At 46.4% G+C, this 23,110-nt stretch overlaps 1 protein-coding gene across 1 annotated transcript; it reads right to left on the minus strand.

Annotated features, from left to right (window-relative positions):
• Positions 1–15,115: 15,115 nt before the first annotated feature.
• On the minus strand, positions 15,116–23,087 carry LOC135383240 (uncharacterized). Its single transcript, XM_064612781.1, has 12 exons — positions 22,914–23,087; positions 20,437–20,634; positions 20,121–20,359; positions 19,957–20,019; positions 19,794–19,901; positions 19,108–19,203; positions 18,961–19,035; positions 18,658–18,765; positions 17,950–18,027; positions 17,674–17,882; positions 17,185–17,344; positions 15,116–15,681 (listed from the first exon to the last, which is right to left on the minus strand). Exons 3-12 carry the CDS (start codon positions 20,266–20,268, stop codon positions 15,524–15,526), a joined length of 1,203 nt encoding a protein of 400 aa, XP_064468851.1. The 5' UTR covers positions 20,269–20,359; positions 20,437–20,634; positions 22,914–23,087; the 3' UTR covers positions 15,116–15,523.
• Between the last annotated feature and the right edge of the window lie 23 nt (positions 23,088–23,110).

The following is a 23,110-nucleotide window of genomic DNA, read 5'->3' on the forward strand; positions in this document are numbered from 1 at the left end:
CCATATTTCACTACTCGAATGTAACGCGCTACCGGTAATGCACTACTTTGGAACGCGTTATTCCCCACCTACACTACCAAGTGTGGTTCCTAAAGGGAGAGCACTCAGTGGTAAAACGCCATTGACGATGTTCAAGGCAGTATTTGATAATGAACTCATTCAGCTTATGACAGCTGAATCCAACAGATACAGACTGTGTAACCGCACAAAAAGGAAGCCCACTACGCATAATGAGATGGAAGTCTTCCTTGGAAAGGTACATGTCCGTCGTTCACGTGCCACACAGGCTTTGGTAATCACCAAGCACAAGACAAGACACCATTGCTAATGACACTCAATCGGTGAGAAAAAATCCTGTCTCCCTTCATTTGAGTGACCCTGCATTTTAGAAAAAAAAGTACAGACCCTGGGATTGACGGGCTGCAGAAAGTAAGGCCCATAATAAACATGCTCAATCTCAGCTTCAGCAGCTTGGCAGAAGCAGAGAAGTGCCAAGCTGTTAATGAGCAGATTATAGTGTTCAAAGGCAAGTCACTCGTTGAAAGTGTACATGGCACAGTATGCAAGGCACTCTTTGAAATGTACATGGCTAAGAAACCGACCAAACCGGGCTACAAGGTTTGGGTCAGAGCCGGACATCAGGGTATGTTCACAAACTAGAACTTCATGGTGACAACCCGAAGCGTGAAGCAACTGATGCACCTCCAGCAATAGGAGAATCTGATCGGGTTGTCACCACAGATGTTCCAGTTGGCACGTACCTTTTTTTTTCGACAATTTATTTTTTTTTCGTCGCCACTCACTTGCTTGAATTGTTGGCGTTGGCTGACTTGCTTGAAGCAGAGAGGACTGCATGCGACGTGCACAATGCCCATGGACAGCGTTGCGCAGTGCCCTGAAGGCAGATGTTCATATGGTCGGAGAAGGGCCTGAAGGCTCAAGGCTTAGGTTCTTAGGATCAAAGAGTGAAGACGGGGGCAAGTTGAGGACAGTTTGGTTTTTTCGCGTGGCATTTTCTTAGCAATAATTTTTTCTCGTCTGTGTCACCAGGGTGAGCACAGCCGTTGTCTGGGCTTTGAAGTAACGTGTTAGCGTTCTGCACTTGGCTTTTTAGAAAGACGTCAGACGCTGATTTGCAGATGTGGTCGAGGTAAGAGGGGCCTTTTTTTGTCTCATCTGTAACCTTCGCGAGCATTGACTTCCAGTTGGCTCACTTCTGCTCTTCGGCTAATAAAATATGACATCAGCGTTATGATGCTGTGTCACTGCCCAGTGTTTCATTCTGCATTACTCGTGACTCACCGTTTCGGCTGGCCCATACAAAAGACAAAATTTGAATCCCGCATTAATTTTTTGATGTCCTTAATTTGCCCAAAGGATGGGGTAAGTTGATGAAAATATGTAGCCTGTCTTTTTTGGCTCGTACGAAATAAATACCTGGTTTAGCACCACAATAATTTGTGGATCATTTCTCAAAGGTTTGGGGATTCAGTGAACGAATTATTGTACAATTTAGGCAATTATTCTGACTGCTATTAACAAAATAGTTCAACTGTCTTCAACATAGACCGCCTTACCTAATAACCGGTAGGAGCAACTTATTTATTTACACATGGTAACAAGACTTTCGCGCACGAGACTGGGTAGAATGGCATCATTGTGTGCGAGTGGTACGACAACAGGCTTGCCATCATGGGGTCAAATGTGCACGGAGTTGAGCCAGTTGTAGAGCCATGGTAGATATAGTGGCACTACAGATTTAGTGTTGACCGAAGTGCAGCCTTGTACGTAACGCGTTACAAGTAATACTGTTAATGTAGTTAACTGGTAATCGACTACCTTCGCTTACCCCAAGAAGCAGACTTTTGTAGAAGGGGTCGTCACTGTATGTGAACGGAAGCTGTGGCTATTACAGTGTTCTTGGAATGCGGTGTCGGACGCACAGTGTTTTTTCAGTCGGGCATATGTGACTGGGCCAGACTGTGACATGGTGTGGAGGAGGCTATATACATGGATAACCTCAAGGAGAGAGAGAGAGAGTGAGATAGTACCCAAGTTAGTCGGAGTTGTCAAGAGTTGGAAGCAGCGAGGAGCCATCGACGTGTGATCGAGAGCGAGGGCACGGACCCGGCGAAAAATACTAGTACACTTATATGAACGTTAAATAGAGTGGCGATTTTTAAAAAGTTCACCGATACCGCCCACGAACGGCTCAGCAATTACTAAACTTGCGAGGAATGTTGTGCTGTCCACATTTAGAGCATACATGTGGATTTAATCACAAACTTCAGGTTGATTCAAGACCCGAAGAAAAAATTGCAAGAAAAATTCGAACCTAACGATTGAGTTCTACTGTAGGCCTTGTAGCGACTGGGAATTCAGCGGTTGTCTGCTGCTGTCGACACCAGTTGAAAACTCGCCCTCCCTCCCCACCCCAGACGGCGTAGGGTACCTACTAGGCTCAGTCATGGTGTCGGTACCCTGCGCCATCCGGGGACAGATTTTTCAACTGGTCCCAACAGTCACAGCATTACCTGCCGCCAGCAACGCCTCCGGTTTAGCTCTGTCGTTGGGTTTGAACATTAGCTACTGAAACATTTTCTTGCGACCTTGAATCAATCTCAAGTTTATGTGGGTTAAATCCACTTGTATGCTCTACGCATTGGCAGCACAACGTACCTGCGAGTTTACTAACTGCGAAGCAATTTGTGACGGTTGTCTGTGAACTTTTTGAAGTCGCCACCCTGTATAAGAAAGAGAAAAGGTACACTTCAGTTTCCGATGGTCTTAGCATCTTACGGCTGCAATAGCTCGTGAGCAGAGCACACCTATATGTTGATTTTCAATCCCAATATATGCTTCAGCAACCACAATGTTTTAGCAACTTGTATTGCATATCTGATGTTAAAAGCCAGGTAGGGTGCCATAAGGGAGGAGATGGCGCTAGTGACATCAAGTACGTCAATCTTCAGTGACTCATCTTGGATATGTACGGAGTCGCTGCTGAAGACGTCGTGTCCGCTGTAGACAAGAACCGGATGAACGCGTTCTTGTGCATTGTTTTTGGAAGCAGAATGGAAACATAAACCGGGTGACAATGCCTCATTTTGCTAGTAATCAATAATTAGTGACCAGAAGAAATTAAGATGTGATCAACCCAAGCGTTTCAAATATGCCCAAAATTTCTGACATAGCCTTTCTGTGCGAAAGGACTGGGGGGATCGTTCTTTTTACACCGTCACCGTGAAATACACAGGAATTATAGGAATGCTGCACGTTATATAGGCATACACCACTCGTACCATTTTTGTAAAAGTACACCGGCTTTCTCCCGCACAAGCAATGGCGAGAAATACAGCACCCCCGCAGCAATGACATCGGGCAGAGATGGTGAGATGGCGGAGAAATATGCACAATCATGTTAACTTAAACACAAGCTTTAAGCCTTACAATTTTTAGTTTCATCTGTTATATCGTGAGCTCTGCAGTATATTCAAGACAACCTAGAAAGTATAACTGGATTTAATCATAGCGCACATACAAGCAAGTCCTGCATATGATGCCCGCTGCCACACCCGTCTCCTTTCTCCTCTGCTTCTCCTGTTACCCTACGCAGCGCTCTACAACCGCCGCCGCGCTCTAGTCGCGCCAGTAACCGGCCTGTAACACTCGGCCATCCTAAATGTCGACCGTCCCGGGAGACAAACCATACCGCTCTGGCTTTCCCTTGACGCGCGAAGAACGGCGAGGCACAGCCACGTCGTCATCTTCCGATTCACAGTCCTTGGACGGAACGAGTTCGTCGTCACTGTCCTGAGCAACCTGATAACGCCGGAGTCTGTCCACGGGTGCCACATTGCTATAAAAGCGGGTCGTCCGCTGTATCTCGGGGATGTCCTCTATGCGGTAGCAATCATTAGGCAAAGCCTCAGTTATGACATATGGGCCTTTGTAACACTCCTTCAACTTTCGAGATTCTCCCGTCGACTCTGGATTATGTCGTAAGAGAACCAGATCACCAGGAGCGTAGTGCGGGGCTTCAGCTCTCTTCCGGTTGTAGCGTTCCCTTTGTTTTCGCTGATCCTCTCTGATGTAGTCGATTGCTTTCAAGCGTTTGTTCAACAGATCCGCATCGAACATCTCGTGCATAGCATCCAGCGTATCATCCCCTGATGCAGAGCGCGGTCTGTAGTTCAAAAGCAAACCAAACGGTGTGGTGCGTGTCGCTTTGTGATATGTGTTGTTAATTCCCCACTGTATCTGAGGGAGCTTGTCATCCCAGTCTTTTCCCTTGGGGTCGTCACACAAGCTGGCAATTGCTGGGGTGATCATTCTGTTATATCGCTCCACCTGGCCATTGGCACGAGGAGTCGCAGTCGCATTCTTGATGTGGACAATGTTGAGGTCTCGACAACACTGCTGAAAACTTGAACCGGTATATGACGTGCCCTGATCAGTGATCAAACGTTTCGGTGCCCCGAAGATAGCGACTATGTCCATTAAAAAGCGTCGAGCGCCGTTTGCACATGTATTTCGGACAGCGCGTAGTAGCACGAACTTGGTGAAGGCGTCTACTGCAACGATGATGTACATGTTGCCGCTTTTACTCTTAACGAACGGGCCCAAATGGTCCATATGAAGGGTGTGAAACGGCTCACCCACTTTGTCGATGCTGTGCAATGAACCTGGCTGTTTCCCCGAATGTTTCTTGTAAAACAAACACTGTAGGCACCCAGCGATGTAACGTCGCACGTAGCGTTTCATTCGCGGGAACCAGTAATCACGGCGCAAGAGTTCAAGAGTCTTCTCAACAGCAAAATGCCCAACGTCGTCGTGGCACTTGCGGACGATTTGATGTCTCGCCGCCTTGGGCACCACCCAACGCAGGTGTTCGCCATCGTCGATGTGAACTCTCCGGTACAGTCGTCCGTTGATTATTTTATATTCGCGGTGCAAACATTCACTGTTTCCGTCTTTCGGATGGGCCTGGAGGCCTTCTATAATGCTCCGCAACTCAGCATCCGTCTTCTGTGCCGTTATGAGCCAGTCTTCCGTAGTCAACGTAGTAGCGAGCACATGTACTCCATCAGTAGAGTCGGTTTCCTCCGGTTCTCCATGAGGCATTCGGCTTAAAGCATCAACATGTGGTATGCTTGTACCAGGTCTATGTTCGATGTCGAACTGGAATTCCTGCAACTTCATGTACCACCTACCAATACGTGGCACCAAATCTCTCTTTGCCAATGCCGTTCGCAGGGCACTGCAATCCGTAATAAGAAGAAATTTCATCCCCAAGAGGTACGGCCTCAACTTCTCGATCGTCCAAACAACAGCAAGCGCTTCCAGTTCGTAAGAGTGATAACGTTGCTCTTCTGGTGTCGTCTTGCGGCTGACGTACATGACCGGATGCAGGTGTGTATCATATTGCTCTTGAAGCAGAACACCGCCAAGGCCGTCTTTACAAGCATCAGTGTGCACCTCTGTGCGGGATTGGTATGAGAATAAAGCTAGCGTTGGACTTTCAGTCAATTTCCGTCGTAGTTCCTCAAAGCTATGCTGTTCTTCTTTTTCCCATCGCCATGGTTGCTGCTTTGACATAAGCTTCGTGAGAGGCTTGGCGATACATGAGAAGCCTTTGATAAAGCGTCGAAAGTAGCTTGCAAGTCCGATGAACTGTCTTAGTTCCTGCAAGGTAGTGGGGGTAGGAAACTCCAACACGCTTGCAAGTTTTCGAGGACTAGGTGAAATACCATCTGCCGATATGTGATATCCAAGATAGTCGATATGATTTTGAAAGAAGTAGCACTTCGTAAGCCGCAATGTCAGTCCAGCTTCTCTAAGAACTTCTAGTACTTCTCTCAGATTTCGTAGTCCCTCCTCGACGGTCGCAGAAGGTAGAAGTATGTCGTCCATGTACGCCATGGCAATCGTGTGACGGAGAGGCCCTAATACCGTGTTTACCATTCGCTGGAAGACGGCTGGCGCGTTTACCAAACCAAAGGGCATCCTCGTAAACTCGAAATGACCATCCGGAGTGATGAAAGCAGTTTTCTTCTGCGACGTTTGGGCCATGGGTACTTGGTAGTATCCTGACGCTAAGTCCAAGCTAGTAAAACACATCTTTCCTTGGAGCCTGTCGAGTTGATCGTCAATCAACGGAAGCGGGTACTTGTCTGGTTTTGTGATACGGTTCAAGGCACTGTAGTCAATACAAAGTCTCTCTTCACTTGTCTTTTTGCGTACTAATAGGACTGGGCTGGCATACTCAGAGCTTGAGTCAGTCACAATCCCTGCACTCCTTAGCTCATCGACGATGTTTCGGACATTCTCCCTTTCCTTATACGAAAGCCGGTAAGGTCTGTACGTAACTGGCTTGTCTGTTATCAGTTCTATATTCATTTGTGACGCAGTAGTTAGTCCGATTTCAGACAGTGATTTCGCAAAACAATCACGATACTCCTCAATGAGTCGAAGCAGTTGCTGGCGTTCCTCCGACGATGCCATCTCTCCAACATTGAGCTCATGCACGTCGATGGGCTCGTACTTGTTAGGATGAACGTGCAGTACGGCAGGCAGACCAATGCACGTATCTTCGCTGCATTTATCTCCACGAGTGACTACTTGTCCCTTTCGTATACTCAAGTCTGAGCCGGACACGTTCGCGATGGGCACAACACACTGCGAGTCATCGGTAACGCGCACAACGCAACTTGGAATACAGTGTTCTTTACCCTCGTTTGGTCTGTACTGTGTATCTACAAAGAGGTCCGTTTCCGCTGTATTCTGCGTAAAACATCCAACGAAACCGATGTAGTTCGGTGGTATGACGGTAGAGTCATTTGCCCATAGGCTAACTCGTCTCTGTGGTAATGTTGGGATCTGTATTCTACTAAGCGTATTATCATCTTCGTCTATATCTTGACATTCTTCAAACAGGCGCAGCGTATCCCGCCTACGAACGACGGTTACGTGACGTTGCTCAGTGAAAGGCTGTCCTACCAAAAGCGGTATGGACTGAGAGTGATCTGGAACAATGTAGACTGGGACCTGTGCTTTCGCCTCGTCGATCTTGATATTAGCGTTCGCAATACCACATACAGGTACACTTCCTGACCCGTATCCGCCGATGTTGATCTTTTCTTTAGGAGGCGAGTACACGACACCTAACTCCTCGGCGTCAGAGCGTCTCAAGGCCACGCATTGGCTTCCTAGATCTACGTACGCCTTTACCGGCACGTCGTTTATGACCGTACCTGTTGCAATTAAAGCAAAGAGGTTCCTTCTTCTCATTAAATATCGGCTTGCGCTTCGTCTTCACCTTTGCTGAAGCTTGATTATCAGATGCCCTCGAACGAACGCCGTCTGCTGATTTGTGTTCGTCACGCTTCGATGCACTTCTAACAGCAACAAGTCTGTCGTCCAGTTTTTTGATACACTTGAGAAGGTCTTGAAGCGATGTAAAGGAGGTCACACTGAGACAACGAACTGCCTCTTCATCGTCTAGTCCAGTTATCACGTACTCCATAATATTTTCGTCAGTCAATCCGCATCGCCTAGCTCGGCTCACTTTATCGTGAAAATACTCGTCAACCGTTTCATCCTTTTTCTTTGTTCTCTCAACCATTTCGTGGTGCAGCTTCGGAAGACTTCTTATGACTGGGAATGCGCTCCGCAGGTGTGTTTTCCATTCCTGCCATGTCGTCGGCACTTCCTGAAGTCCTTCATGCCACGTTTTGGCCGGTCCCTCTAACTTTGACACAGCGTGACAGACTGTTTGTGCGTCAGTCCATCCGTACATTGTTGCAATACTGTCCACTCGCTTTAGCCACGTTTCGATTGTGACATTCGTATCACTGACAGGGTTGAATACTGGGACCAGATTCCCGCCATCCGCTAATCGTCCCATCGCTGAGGGTTGTCCGCCTGTCGCAGTCGTTCGAAACAATGAAGCAGCACCCGTGATAGCCTCGCTGACTGCAGCCCGTATAGCCGCTTGCATTACATCATGGAAATCATAGGCGCCGTAGCTACTGCTTACTTGTTGTTCGGTGCGGTGCTCTTCGTTTTGAATGGTGCGCTGTGTGCCGTTTGCATGCGACAAATTCGTCTCTCCTACGTTGTGCTGTTGGTCCTCCTGAGACTCCCGATCGACGTCTTCGTTGTCGTCGGCTACGTTAGTCCCTTGTGAAACAACTGCATCCCTCGAGACACTCTCATCATGCTGTTTTGGGTTCGTGTTCGCACGGGTGGTCGTGGTAGGATGTCGTCGCGGCATGGTCACAAAAATCCAGTTACATCCGCTGCTATGGCCGTCAGAATTGCACTGTGGACTTCGTAATCCCACTTCTGAATTTGTTAGATCGTGAGCTCTGCAGTATATTCAAGACAACCTAGAAAGTATAACTGGATTTAATCATAGCGCACATAAAAGCAAGTCCTGCATATGATCCGCCCGCTGCCACACCCGTCTCCTTTCTCCTCTGCTTCTCCTGTTACCCTACGCAGCGCTCTACAACCGCCGCCGCGCTCTAGTCGCGCCAGTAACCGGCCTGTAACACATCCTTCTGAGCTTCTACTAGTTTCCAGAAGTCTGCGGTGGGCTGTATTCCTACACTTTTGAGCGAGGCCAGAGTCAGCGCCTTTTCGCCATATTGGTTTATGAACCCTGTAACTGCATTGTCGATGTTAACACCAGTGTGCCTGAGGAATTCCTGTGAGAGCTTTACACACGAGGAAGAGAGGGAGCAGTACATCGGAACATGTGAACTACAGTTTTGCGCAAGGCGCAAGAATGGACAGAGAAGTTAGTATGTATACCTGTTCCTCACTTCTTAGCACGGGGTACTTCTCCAGAACTTTCCCGACCACAGGCTTCTCTTCCCTCAGCCAGCACTTGCGGAAAGTGAAAGTCCTGTCCACCGAATGTGCAACCTTTTCCATATCAGGCACAGTTTTCCTCAATTCTTTGTTCAGTATGTGAAGGTGGACTTCAATAGTTCCCGTATCTTCGCCATCGCCCACTTCATTCATGCCGTTTGCCTGTAGCCGTGAACCCAATATGCATATGACTTTATTCCTTAATGGCAACCGCATTTTTCACTTAAAATACGGAGGAAAACAACGCTGTTTTTGCAAAGCGCTTTAAGGTAATTCAGAAGCTCCTTATGAACGGCCCGTGCCTACCACCCGCCTAAATAAGTAAGGTCACATCAATGCAGCATGAGAGCTGTCCTTACGTTTCTCGCTCGGTGAAATGGAGACGGTGACGATGAAGGTGTGCATTGCTTCTTCGATTTTTGACGAGCGTCTTCAAGGGCGGGGTTACCTGGTGGCATGCGCCTTCTTGTGTTTTTAGCCTTGTATCTCAGGGACATAACCCAGGTGTCCTGGAAAAAGAATGTGTTGAGGTGCAACCGCCTTATGTTAAGGCAAAGGTGTGGCGTTCACTGAGGACGAAATATCGAAAGGGTCAGGTTCTCGAAGCGATAGTTGTCGAGTTCGTGCTGCGCAGTCGTCCTCATGTCATTACAAACGATATGGTAACGTTACTTTTATTATTATTATTCCAAAAACCGTCTTCCCCCACCCCCGATACCAACCACATACACCCAGTGCGGGATCGCAATTGCAACCGCCGTCGCAAAATGCGTGCAGCTTGACAATCACTGGTCAGGTATGAAAGCTCAGTAGGGGGATATGTTTAGGACCAAATGAGCTTATACGAAACATGTGTTTTTAATCGCCGTTAAGGAGCGAAGTATCCCTTTCACTGGGAACTGCTGAGAGTCACGGAAGGCTGGAGGTGCAATGCGTTGTACTCACATTGCCAGTCTTCGTGTTGTCCTTGAGTTGAGGATACTTGCGTACAAGGTGTTGCGTGCAAATGGAATACAGTTTTCCAGGAAACCTGCATTAGGCAACGCACCATGAGAAGAGTACAACGTTTGTCGATGCATACGTACAGACTGTACCTTGACAGATCATAGAACAGCCAGTTCACAATGTCCGACTTTAGCCGCACTGACGGCAAGCCATCTTTCAGACTTGTAAGCACTGCACGTATATGTTGGGGGACGATAGGTATGCGGTAACTGGCTGTAGGAATGTCCATTGCTGCTGGAAGGTGTGATACCTGAATCGGACTATAATATTCGCGACATTGCATACTATGTGCAAACGGGATGGTCAACCGTATCAGGATTATACCAGAGGGCTCACCTGCATAATGCTTCTCCAGAGGAAGGTGGATCAACACAGCTACAGGGGTCAAATATTGCGAGCATTATCCCTTATCGCGAAAAAAGTATTTCAGTATGGTCGTGCGTTGGGGGTTTTATGGTGACCACCATACCTTTCATAAGGCGGGTTCCCACTTCCATCAAGCACAGTGCCGCTGGACTGCACCAGCCTCAGGTTTGTCGATTCTAGAACATCTCTTTCCTCAAAGTCGATGAAACCGTTCACCACTGTGTCAAACTCCTAGAATGTGCGCATAGCGTTACACGCAGTACAGGTGCGACATAAGCAAAGTACCTGAACTATAAGTTTGCCGTTGACAAGATAACTGAATGTGGATTGCAGCAAATCTTCTTTGACATCGGACAGCCTCCTCTTCCCTTTTACAACCAGCTTCTTTTGTGAGGCTCCATGCTCCACAATGCACATGATTTCAGAAGCATTAGATATGCTTCCTGTGCGCTCTATAGAGTCAATTGTAAAGGTGGGCAAACTAAGCATTGGAATTGCTAAACTTTTCTTGCATGTGTGCTGACGCCTAGACAAACACATATAGGATCAACTACCATTGGACACACCGAATTGAGGCCACACTAAAAAAACAGCGCGCGCACCTAACGCACCTGCAGCCTCCATGGAAATCGTGGTACTGGCGACCGCAATTCAGCTCACTTAAAGGACAACGGAAACGAAATTTGTCCATTGCAAAAAAGGGACCGAACAAAGTGTAAATATTTTGTAAGTACGCTGTACGGATGGGCATATTTTTGACGATTACGAGCGCGCTGGGCCGCCCACCCGACACGATCGCCCATGGAGCGGGCCAAGCATTGCGGGAAAATCTGAGGAGCGCGTGACGTCAAAAATCTCTCGCGCTCCATGTGCGGCTGCCCGGTAAACGGCACAAACAATGCGAATTCTTAATAACGCCTGAAGATGTTCGATACGGAGATCTCGTGAAAGTCTGAAGGCGATATATCCTATGAGAGATGGGTTCGTACATGCTTCTTCGTCTCCGTTCTTTCCCCGTAGCGGGAATTAGACGTACGCCGAAACGCCAAATGAAAGTCAGGAACTCCAACAGGAGAGCCAACGTGCGTCACTTCCGTGGTCTGCTACGGCGGCGCGGCGACGCTCACCAGGGGCTCAGAGTGCACCACGGCCGAATGTTATATCGAGATTGTGGCGGCATTTCAACTAATATACGCAAATCTAAGTCGAATTCCGGATTGTTTTGGTACACATCGCAATATGAGGCAAATAGCTTTGCAGCCTATTTTCGCTTCCGTCGTCCTTTAAAGATAACCAAGAGTACAGGGGAGTGAACGGAAGAACGAAGATAACAGAGCCTTCGTTATTTTAGATGCTAGACTTACCTAATGTGCTGTATGTCTACAGCTATGAACAACCTGGTCACTCAACGCGCGAACATGGTGAAAACTTTTATCAACGGAAAAGCGCCGCAAACTTGTCCAATGGGGAGGGAGGTTCGGGTGAGGGTGATCGCCCGTCCAACAGGTTCATAACGTACTTTCGGTCATGCTCATCGTCTTCTTACATACACTGATAGTAAACGGCGCGATACGTAGTTGTACGTACGAAACATAAACAGCGGTCTTGAACTGCAAGTTGCAGACGACGTTTTATCAGCTGACGTTGTTGCACGGAGGCATGTTGTTATACACACGACGCACAAGACTTTAATTCTGAACAAAAATGTCTGACTGTGTGTTCCAATGTCCGACGTGCCCGTATTTCACGTGTACACGGCAACGTGTTGCTTTGCATTTGCCAATCGCTCACAGCGGTGAAACGAACTTCAACGTTGTTTGTGATGTGGGTGATTGCAAGAAAACCTACTCCCATATGAATTCCTACAGGGAACACCTCTACAATGTATACATAAACAAGGCATCGGGAGACGCCGTCCCAGATGTGAACCTAGAGAGCGATACCAGCGACTACACTATACGCGACGAAATCCTGGACCGTCCCGATATGGGCAGTGAGGGGGACTGGACACATAAAGGGCCGTCGTATGAATTCTTTGATCTCGTCGAGGATGCTACGAGAAACGTGTGTCGGCTCTTTGTCCGCCTGACACAAGAGCATAAAGTTCTCGAGTCAGCCTGTGAAACTGCGTTTAGGGACTTGGAATGTCTGATGAGTTCCCTCTGGGAGCAGTTTACAAACACGGTAGGCTGCAAAATCGGTGACGAACTTCTGACTACACATGACGACCTAAGACAGCTCCTAAAGTGTGACTTCATGAAACAACTTTTTGCTCCAGTTCGCAAAGAGACACCTTCATTCCGTGGAACCCGTTCAGTGTCACTACGCTGCCGACAGGAACGAATCGTTTCAGTACGTTCCAGTTGCAAGTGTCATCAGAAACCCCAGTGCGATCCACAAATCATTAGCAGTTTCCGTGATGGCACACTATACAGCAACGACGCCGAGACACAAGGGATCCATCCACCATATACATCATTCTGTACTCAGATGAACCGGAAGTAGTGGACCCCATTGGTCTCAAACGGGGTGTGCACAAACTACTAGTGGTATATTTTACCTTCTTGGAACTCCATCCAAGATTTCGGTCCCAGGTAAAGCATATACATTTAGCCATGGTCGCAAAGTACCCAGACACCAAGTGTCATCTTGACGTGGTTCTAGCACCACTGCCCAGACAACACGAAATGATCCCAGCAACATCAGCGGGATGCGAATTAAGGGCTGTTGGGGACGTCACCAAGACATCCGCAACTCAGCCCACAGTGATCCCCATAAAGTAAAAATGAGACACCCAGATATGTCTCGCGGAGGTCCCCTGAACGTCCCCTGCGATGTTTTAGGGATGAGGAGCGGCAATGAATGGAACGTGCGAGGAGGACGCCCTCCTCCCCTCACTAGCCGCAGGTTCTCCCCCCACCCACCCCTACGTGTGAAATTATGGTGGTTAAAAGGCTCACCAGATAATTTAACACAAGAAAATACTTTATTGCACTTCATTCAAAGTAGAATACATAACACAACAGTTTGCAGCCGTACTCCTGCTATATGGTCTAAACTAGCTAAATATGGCGTCGTATTTATTGGGTTTAGTGCAGCCTATGAGGTACAAAACAAGAGGCCAACAATATCACAATATATTTATCTCAAATATATGGGGAATAAATGCTCTCTCAACTTACTACAAGCCTACCTAAAGCTTACATAAGATACAAGTAAAGGAATAGCTATATGCTATAATGACACATGTTCAAATGAAAAAAAAAACAGAACATTAAAATGAACTAAATGAGTAAAATAATGCTCATTACAATACGGGTTCTCATTGAGTACTGCACCCTTCGGGCGTGATTGGCAGGGTACAGTATGAACATGGGTAAACGCTAGTGAAACACGCTCAAGATGACGGCAAATTGTTACGGTGAACTAAGTGGGTAACATAATGCTCATTATAAGGCTAGAAGAGCTCTCCCTGAGTATTGCACACCTGTGTGTGATTGACATGGCACAAACGTCCACAAGTAAATGCTATAATGACACTTGAATATTGTTTATCTTGTGAGCTCTGCACAATGAAAATCTTGCAAAGTAAAAACCCTTAAAACATGGGATAAACATACACTTGGCACGATACAATGTAATTAGTATGATGGGACATCCAAAATACAGACTAGAATGGCATAAGCCTGATGATGGCAGTTATCAAATCACTGCTATATCACAAACTCTTACAAACAATTTGTACTTTGTAGTTTAGTACTTTCGCATACCACCCTATAAATGCAGCAATGCACACTTCCACAATAATATACTATCACAATGTTGCAAAATGCCTCGGAGAACAGGACTCCTATCAAAAGAACATACACGAATAGCTCAACCGGCAGTAGCTGTTTGCACATCAACCAGAAAGTCTGGCACAACTGTAAAAAAGGCATGTATTGTCCTGGCCACTGTTAACCAATCTCCAGTTTCCGTTGCCTCAATCCAATAAGCGCTCGACTATCGGGAAACAGTTAAAACAGCATTGGACCGGTCGGTAGTCATTTTGGGAATGGCCTGGCGCTGGCGTGGTATCACTTTTTGACAACACGTGCGAAAAAAAAAAAAAAAACTGCTGAAGCGCAATGAAAGAAGACTGCTCATCTGAGACTTGCCCGAATGATTTCCTGGGGCTTGTTTCATTGCGCTTGGGCCGTTGTTCTTACAGGTGATGTCAATAGAGAGTTTTAGTGTATCGTACGATATCGCCTTTGCGTACGTAGGGGATAGCGTAGTGGTTCTGCGCAGTGCGCGAAGCTCTCTTTATGTTTTGCGCGTGCGCATAACCACCAACGGTATTCCTTACGTACGCAAAGGCGATAGCGTACGATCCAATAAAACTCACTAGTGTGTGATACCATACCGGCAACAGGCTATCCCCAAAGTGACAGTCGGCTGCTCTCTGGTAGTCAGGCTCTTACTGGAGCGAGGTCACGGAAACGGGACGTGGGTTAACGACAGCCACAACAGTACATTAATGCATTAAAGCTGCCTTATGTTAGTTCAAACAAGGCTTTGAAAATGGTGCCCTGTAAAAGTAAAAAGGTACTCTTGGCACCACTTCCAACAGCACATTCATTCTTGTGACCTTGGTTTGGTAGGCGCAGAACTTCTGGCTAGGCATGAAATCATGTGAGAACTTGTCAAGTGGAGGCAAAGTGTGTACATGCTACAGTGCTGGACAAAAGTTTACGGAACACGCTCAGGCACATTCCTTCTTCAGAGTGACACACTAGCAACGAATGGGACCGTACGGACTTGCAAACAGGTGGCTGGGTTACCTAGGCACATGTGTAAGTCCGCACGGTACTATTAGCTGCTAGCATCTAAGTGAGGAACGAATGCGCCGGAGCCTGTTCCGTAAACTTTTGTCCTCTTGTCTCACCGATACAGAAGCTGCCAAAATGTGGGAACCTGGGCTATAGCTTCATTTATTTTTGTCCGCATGCTGCAAAATTGTGCCAAATTTATAAACTGATCATCATTAAAACATTTTTCTTCGTTCCTATATGTACACTTCATGAAGTTATCCTGTGCAAACGCACTGCTAGACCTCGAGAAGTCCACATATGATTTCGTGTTAGGTCATCAGTTCTGCGCTTGTCAGAGCAAAGTCACGAAGCGAATGCGCGATTACAAGTGGTGCTCAAAACACAAACCAGAAAGACAAACAGATACACTGAATTGCAGAACAGCTCAGTTCACTTGGCTTACGAACAGAGGAGGAGATGCTTCACTGGTCACAACTTTGATTCCCTTGAGTGGCTTGATTCACATCTTTGCGTTGGTGCCTCGCATTCGCCTGCGGAGCATGACGCAGCCAGGACATTGTAGCGTTCTCTACATCCTTCATGTTGCCTGATGAAGAACTACAATTTTCTGCTAGGCAGCCTGCATAATGAAAGGATGACACAAAACAATTAAGGTTGTGTGCATATCCTAGGTTTCCTAATACTGAGGTGGATAGCTGTATACTCGATTCAAATTGAATATTAAATTTCATATTGAATTTCAATTGCAATGAAATCGCTCTTGCGAATCGAATGTGCAAATAAACCTAAATGCTATGTGCGAGCCAAATTACGTAGACATCAAAATCACCCACATGTTACATATTTCCCACAGAATGCAATGGAAGTGTATTGAAATGGACTTTGTTAAGAAGAATTAAGTGTATTATCATAGCTTTGCACACTTTCCTAAGTTCGGGCGTGGCGACTTGCAGTTGCATTTGGCCTAGGGTGCCTCAATACTAGGAAGCTAGTATTCAGGCACCCTATTTTGACCAGATAATTCATTTTCTTTTCTACTATTTCGCCGTGAGGTTTGTTCACTAGCTCACGTCAGCATTTTACCAGTATTCTTGAAAACTGTTTTTTGTGGACACTTGACAGTCTTGAATTCTTTCCTACTACAGTGAAACCCGCGTATACCGATATTGACGGTAATCGCGAATTTCATCGTTATACGGGGTACATCGTTAAACGAGGGCTGACCTAAATAGCGCGTCCCGAAAAGTCTCGCGCCACCCCGCGTGTAGCAAAAGAAAAAAAAACATATGCTAAAAAATAAAAAAATAAAAACACGAAGCTGTGTGACATCGCAGTGGCTTGAGAAAATAGCGAACAGACTCGTGGAGGGAACCAGACAACATAGCAGGACTTCTGGCAACACTACACGTCACCATTCCGCAAGTCGGCTTTACCTAACGCCTGCGTGCTCTAGGAGAAGCTCGCTTTAGAACACTATCGCGCGACTCGCGGGTGGAAAGCATGTGCTAGGCCTTTTGAATGATCTCGCGAATTTGAGCAACATTGGCCAAATACGGAGACATAAAAGTGTTACCACCTACCTCTTTGACTGAAAGTATTGGAAAATGAACAGTCGCTGTCTACTTTCTTGCCTCAATTTTTATTTTGGTTTAATTCTTTTGATGTGAATTTCAGATTATACGAATTTTTTCCGCTACCCCGTGAGATTCGTAGCATCGAGACTCTACTGTATCTTATCGCGGCGAAAATCGCCGCGTGGTTACGCGCACAGGACAGCGTCCAACATAGTTATACGAATACTCGGAACCGCGGTTTCCATCGCTATACGCGGGTTTTACTGTATTTTTTGCACATGTCAAGTATTCACTGCATCAAAGCTAGAGTTCCTTTCTGCCTCACTTTCACTGTGCCTGTTGCATGCCTGTTCCGCTCTGCATGCAGTGTGGTATTCACTTCAGCTCTCCTCGGTTGTACAACAATCCACTTGAGTTTCAAACATCACAATTCACACAGCCCTCGATACAATTAGGACTATTTGTGTGCACAGCGGAGCCAGGTAATGTGACGAGTGCAACAGATAGGAAATGTAGTATAACGGGAAAGTGCAGAGCTCGGTACATACAGCACATAATCTTCCAGATCCTCAAGTCACAAAATCGTCGTTTTCCTTTAGCGCCGTAAAGGCTATACTCCTTTCCAACAGAAGGGTCCAGCAGACGAGCCATAATCCGGAGTGTCCTTTCTCGGCTGGTAGTTCCTCCAATAGATTTCATGTACGTCATCTGAAGTATTTATTTATTTCATTTCATTTATTGATAATGCTGACCGTCTACTGATGGTCTAAGCATGACACAGAACAAAAACAAATGACACAAAGCATAGTGAAAAGCATGGAAGATACAAATTTAGATTATATCAAAATAAATTCAAGGCTACAATGGCGTGGTGTTACAACGGTAGAATTGATAGGGAGAAGACTATGCATACAAATATTAGTAAACAAGCCAAACGACTCATGATGCGCGACATGAACTGGCTGCCAAACTAAGGCTCAGGAGTTGAAAGGAAGCTTTTCTTATGCGTTGTAAGCTAGTTATGCAGAGGTCCTTACCAGTTGATCTCTCTTCTCACTGCTACCTCCAAGTTCCTCTTCGAACGCCAGGAACTCCGCCAACGACTTGAATGGCTCTTCTATTAACATTTGATTTTCTACTGTATCCTTTGAACTTGTGGCTTCAAGTATGGCATTCAGTAGTTCGCTGTGGGACTGCTGCGAGATCTTAAGCGTATGAAGTAGTTTAAGCACCTCCCTTTCAAAACCTGCGAACAACCATCAACAACAAAAACAGATTAACGCCACTCTTTTGTCTCCATTTTGACGTCTTACCGCTGCTATGTTGCCCATCATTATTGACATTCCTGTTGCACGGCACTGGCGTAACCGCCTCATTGGGTCTGTTATAACCTGAATTTTATATATATATATTATAAAAAATAAAATAAGAAATAAAACACAGAGTACAAAGCTACGGGAAGTAAGAAAAAGGGGATGTTCACTGAAAGGCTGAGTGCAGTAAAGGCTGAGAGATACACTGCAAGGAAAGAGTATAAGTATCTTGAAGTACCAAAGTATCGAAAGTACATTCAATATAAATAAATTATCCCATTTTTCTTACTTCGCATACTTTCGTCGTCTGCGCGTTTCATATTTCATTTCTGCTATGTACATTCGAGGTCGTTCGAACCTCTTTCACCTAGTTTTTGCAGTTTGAGTTATATGGCCAGGCGAACATTCTCCCGAAGAAAGTATGTATCTATAAGTACTAATTACCTATTAACTCACGTTTGTTTTCTCTGAATAATTTTCGCTGAAGGTCCCGATACGTGGAACAGAGGTTCCGTAAGCGTGCAAAGTAAAATTTAACACATAGGATGTTTATTTAATTAGTGAGCATGTGAGTCGCTCACTACTCAGTTCAAAGCTGTGGTTACATTCCCAATTATCTTTACAGAAACGAAACTTAGGGTATTTGATGGAGCCACATGCTTACGAATTATTCAGCAGGGCGAACCTTTGATTTTGTGAGCACCATACCTCTCAAAGAGAAGTTTTCATGTTGCCTTCTATTGGCACAGGACGGTGACAGACCTGGCTCAGGAGTGCTGGAAGCTGTAGCACTCACGGCTGGAGAATAGTAGCTCACTGTAACAAATTACAATGACATTTTGAATCCCGTTCAGATACCAAGGTTACCGCTAATACTAGCAAAGGAAAGCTTGGATACTTAAGAGTGGAACCTTGGCAATTACAAAAAACAAAATTATGAAAACATCTTAGCAGGAATGGTACCCCGTGCACAACAACAAATAATGACCGTATACAATACATTATACTAACTCGAAGGACGCTGGTGAGCCACGTCTAACGCTCCATAGGCGGATGCAGCTTGCCCTCCTTGATTCTGGTTAGGACCTGCAAAATTATCATGTCCATTTACACCTCATGTATCAGAGTCTCAAAAGAGTATCGAAAGCTTCTACATACTGTAGGTACGGGCCTGCTCATCACAGTCATGCCACAGGGTATGAGGCTGAAGTTCATGGTGTGAAGCATAACTTTCCTGGGTCGCTGGCGCCGTGCCTGTAGTGAAGCAGGACTATACTGCCACAAATGCATGACATTTGGCAGACTGCAGTACAAAGTGTTTTGCATCTCAGATTATTTATCAAATCTGTGACATGACTAATGTCAGGGAACATACGCTGGAGATAGCATACCCCCATGATGTGGGATAAACTATTTCATTAATGTGCCTGTTCCAAGGTTCTAGGGTGCACCCTTGGAAGTCGACCGGGAAGGTGTGTTAGCCAAGCTCAATTGGTAGAGCCGTGAACCGGTAACGCAGAAGATGTGGGTTCGAGTCCTACAGCTGACTAACCTTTTCAGTGACTTTCATCGTCTTTACACCATTTATTTTTAAGATACAGTTTGTATTGGCCTAGCTTGATACTATTTCCCATCGATTTATTTTGAAGCAGGTACTTTCAGATTTTCATTTGAATTGTGTAATCCTAGACCGCCATTTTTAAGGCTAGTAGATAGACTTTGAATTGGACGACCTTTGGGGTTGGGGATCTGCCACTGGTAGCTGCTTCAATCGATATATAGGAAACCTGTGATGTATCAGCAGCTCCCTTATTCTAAGGAGTTCTCTTCGGCATACTGCTTACAATGTAAAGAGTCACGTGTGCTTGATCCAAAATATGTTGGAGCATACCTTTCCTGTCTTCCCTGAATTTCCCTTGTCGTCACTTCTGGGTACCTTTGCTGATGTGTACCTGTAAAAGTGCACGGACATATTGCCATGAAGGGTGATGATACCTTAGAACATACCATGTGCACTACTATTGCTGTTTACTGCTTGATCATGCCCTCTTCGCTGACCGTGGCCCACAACTGCAATGCAACACAACACACCGTCATTGCAGACAACACGTACTTGTACATTAAAAATTGTCGCTAATAATCGGTCAAACTTTAGTGAGTGGCGAACATACTCTGGCGGCTAGTCAGTGTGGTATATGTGGGAGGCGTTGGCGGCCTTGGCAGGACGCTGACAGGTGTGTCATCCGGAGTGCTGCACCGTGACGTTGCTTGGCTCCAACTCTCTACATCGAAGTCATCATTCCGTGATGCCTTGCGCATTTTCGCTTTCCACGGCCCAAATCCTCGTCACTGCACAGGTCGGAAGTCTGTTCTGCCGTGGCGAGCTTTGCCCTTGCTTCCTCATAAGTACCTTGAGATAGAAAGAAGAGTAGACAAAATATGTGCAGTAGCGAAGTGATGAAATTAAATCAGCTAAAATAGTTATACCAAATAAACCAAGTGTGATGAAGCGGCAGGTCATCCATGAAGGCTGTGGCTGTGCCCCAGTTGAAGTCAGATGCTGCAGTCGTCTCGGATTTTTTTCATTCGGCCAAAGGCAGGTCCCGTCTTTTAGCCACCTGGTATGCACTACGGCCACACTGTCGTCATCGTCAGGAAATTTCACGAGCGCAAAGTTCCTCAAACCTAACAAGAAGGAAGTCTTTATGCAACTATAACACTCAATACTTCAGTTTCAATGTGGTAAACACAGGTCTTGTTCACTCAGAATGAAGTAACGGCAGGATGGCAAACTGGTCTCCAAAAGGTAGCCGCAGGCACTTTTTCAATACATCAGTAAGTGGCCAGAATCGCATAGGGGACAGTCTTCGTGCAGCTTGAATTCCTAATAGTGACGACTTGCAGGGACTATCATAGAGGTCGCGAGTCTCAAGGAACTTTCGCCCAATCACAACGATACCACCAGTAGCAGAGCAGTGCGCAAAGTTCGCAATTACGACGATTGAGCCACAAGCAAGAATACAGGTATTGTCCCGTTTGTGAGTTCGCAATTTAATTTTTTTTGATACGATCACTTTCCTGTATTGAGGACCCATGCAGCCTGTGGGCAGAGGACCGGAGTTGTGGCTCATGAAGCACTGAGACTCATTTGACTCAGGAGTTGGCTGGTTGCTGGCAATGCTACGCTGCTCCATTAAACGGTTGTACAACTGCTCTAGCGGCCTCTCTGGCTTCCGCATCGCTCCCTTTATATGTTGCATGTAATTCTCGAAGGGAAACGAACTCCAAGCATCGAGCCCCGTGCACTCGGACATCATCACTAAGGTGGATCAGGTTGTGCACATTATGAGATACATTATGGGTTCCATACAGGACAATGAAGGTTTCCACAAAGTATAGAAGCAGACTCCTAGCGTAGTCCACATAGTCGTAGCAAAGGGTTGGGCTGCACAGAATGGTTATGGCAGTATGGAGCACCATAAAGTTTGCAAAAAGAGGGCCTGGGACCTTGGACATCAGCACTACAGGGCCAGTGTAAAGTAAAAACAGTCTGAATTCCGTAGCCTTCCACCTGTCGAGTTCTGACAGTGTCCTTGGCTTTCGACTGAAATCTGAGCATACGTACGGCTCAACATTGATGCACGCTAGAGAGATCTGATCTTTCACACTGTTTCCAAGGCGATAGGTTCTGTCACCTCTGAACCAGAGTACCAGTAGCTTGTTGACTACACCTAGACATACCAAGTGCATGTAGTCAAGGGGTACCTGTGTTATCATGTCCATTGGCAATTCTAGCAATACTGTGCTCGTTATGTGATGGTCCTCACAGACTTGCCGCCGAAAGCTGTCGTCAGTCATGAGTGGCGCATTTAGTTCGGGGAAACATACACGACCCTGGACATAACTGCCTTCGGTTAAGCACTTTGTGCAGCTGTGATACACGTTGTGTCCTTTTATGCCTAACACATAGGCCTTTGCAGGTGCATCGCAGATGATAGCTGCAAGTTTCACTCTCACATGTATTCCACTGACGTCAAGGCCATTACCCAAAAGTTCATTGGCCTCGTCAACAAACTGTCGAAGAAATGTGTTTGCACATACATTCTTTGATTTTCCGTAGTACACTCCTATGGGAAATGGAGGGTGCTTCTTGTCATTCTTTATTTGACACAATATGGGCCAGAATTGGTTTTTTGCACTCTTTGTGAGAGGCAGCCCGTCAACGTTAATGTTCAGCAAAACTTCCGGAGGCACTTCGTGCACACCACTAAGTATGTGCATGAGGCCATTTCTTAACCCGAAGTGGCAGTACTGTCCTTCTCCCATCTGCTGAACCCCAACAGCGTTGCGGGGAGTTCCAAGCAAGGTTCTTGCACAGGCAGGAAGGTCCGTGAAAGAAGGCTGTGCCCGCAGCAATTTCAGGAGACTTGTCAAATCAGTGTGCGAAACAGTGGACCCTAGAGCCCATGCCCTAAGCTTCTCTTCGAACGAGACGCTAGGTACAGGATCGACGCTGTGCGGTTGCGGCCACTCACGAAGTCGTGCTTGACGCTGTCCTTCATCGTCTGTAACGCGTTGTGCTTGAGTCTGCTCATCATCGTCTGTAACTCGGGCGTCGTCGAAAGCTGACTGTAGTGATTGTGCGTAAGGATTCACAAACAGAGTTCTGTTAAGACCTGTCACGGAACCTTCGTCACCTACAGCCGCCCCACTGCTGTAACCGGAAGCAACACCTAATGAATTAATAACGCGAAAACTTTCATCCACCGCTCGTCTCACCTGACGGTGAACCGTCTGCCGTGGTCGGTTCATAGCAAAGTTGCAAGGTACATCTACATTCGAGATTCTAAACCTACAATGCGCTGCACGACAAACCCTCAAATGCACCGGTACCACCTCAAGCAGAGTCTATAAATCACTCCGAAACGAAGCTCAACCGCAGTTAGGTCATAATTCACACTTACAGGTCTCTGTCATCGCTTTTGCTTCACGCGAAGAGGGATCTAGAGCGCAATGACTGGAGACTCCACGGCGAACAAAGGAGGTTTGAAATGGCGGCAAACTGTCGGCGGAACCGGAAATGGCCCGGCTTTAACGGTATCTTCCGCCTCTTCCGCACAGAGACTTCACCGAAGTGTTACTGTATACACTCAAAATATGC

Source organism: Ornithodoros turicata, chromosome 2, assembly GCF_037126465.1.
Source record: "Ornithodoros turicata isolate Travis chromosome 2, ASM3712646v1, whole genome shotgun sequence".
NCBI lineage: Eukaryota > Metazoa > Arthropoda > Arachnida > Ixodida > Argasidae > Ornithodoros > Ornithodoros turicata.

Coding starts and splice junctions, on each gene's coding strand:
- LOC135383240 (XM_064612781.1), bottom strand. CDS start 20,268: ATGCGCAAGGCATCACGGAATGATGACTTCGATGTAGAGAGTTGGAGC. Junction 20,020..20,120: donor CACACTGACTAGCCGCCAGA/GTATGTTCGCCA, acceptor GTTGCATTGCAG/TTGTGGGCCACGGTCAGCGA. Junction 19,036..19,107: donor TGAGCAGGCCCGTACCTACA/GTATGTAGAAGC, acceptor ATAATTTTGCAG/GTCCTAACCAGAATCAAGGA.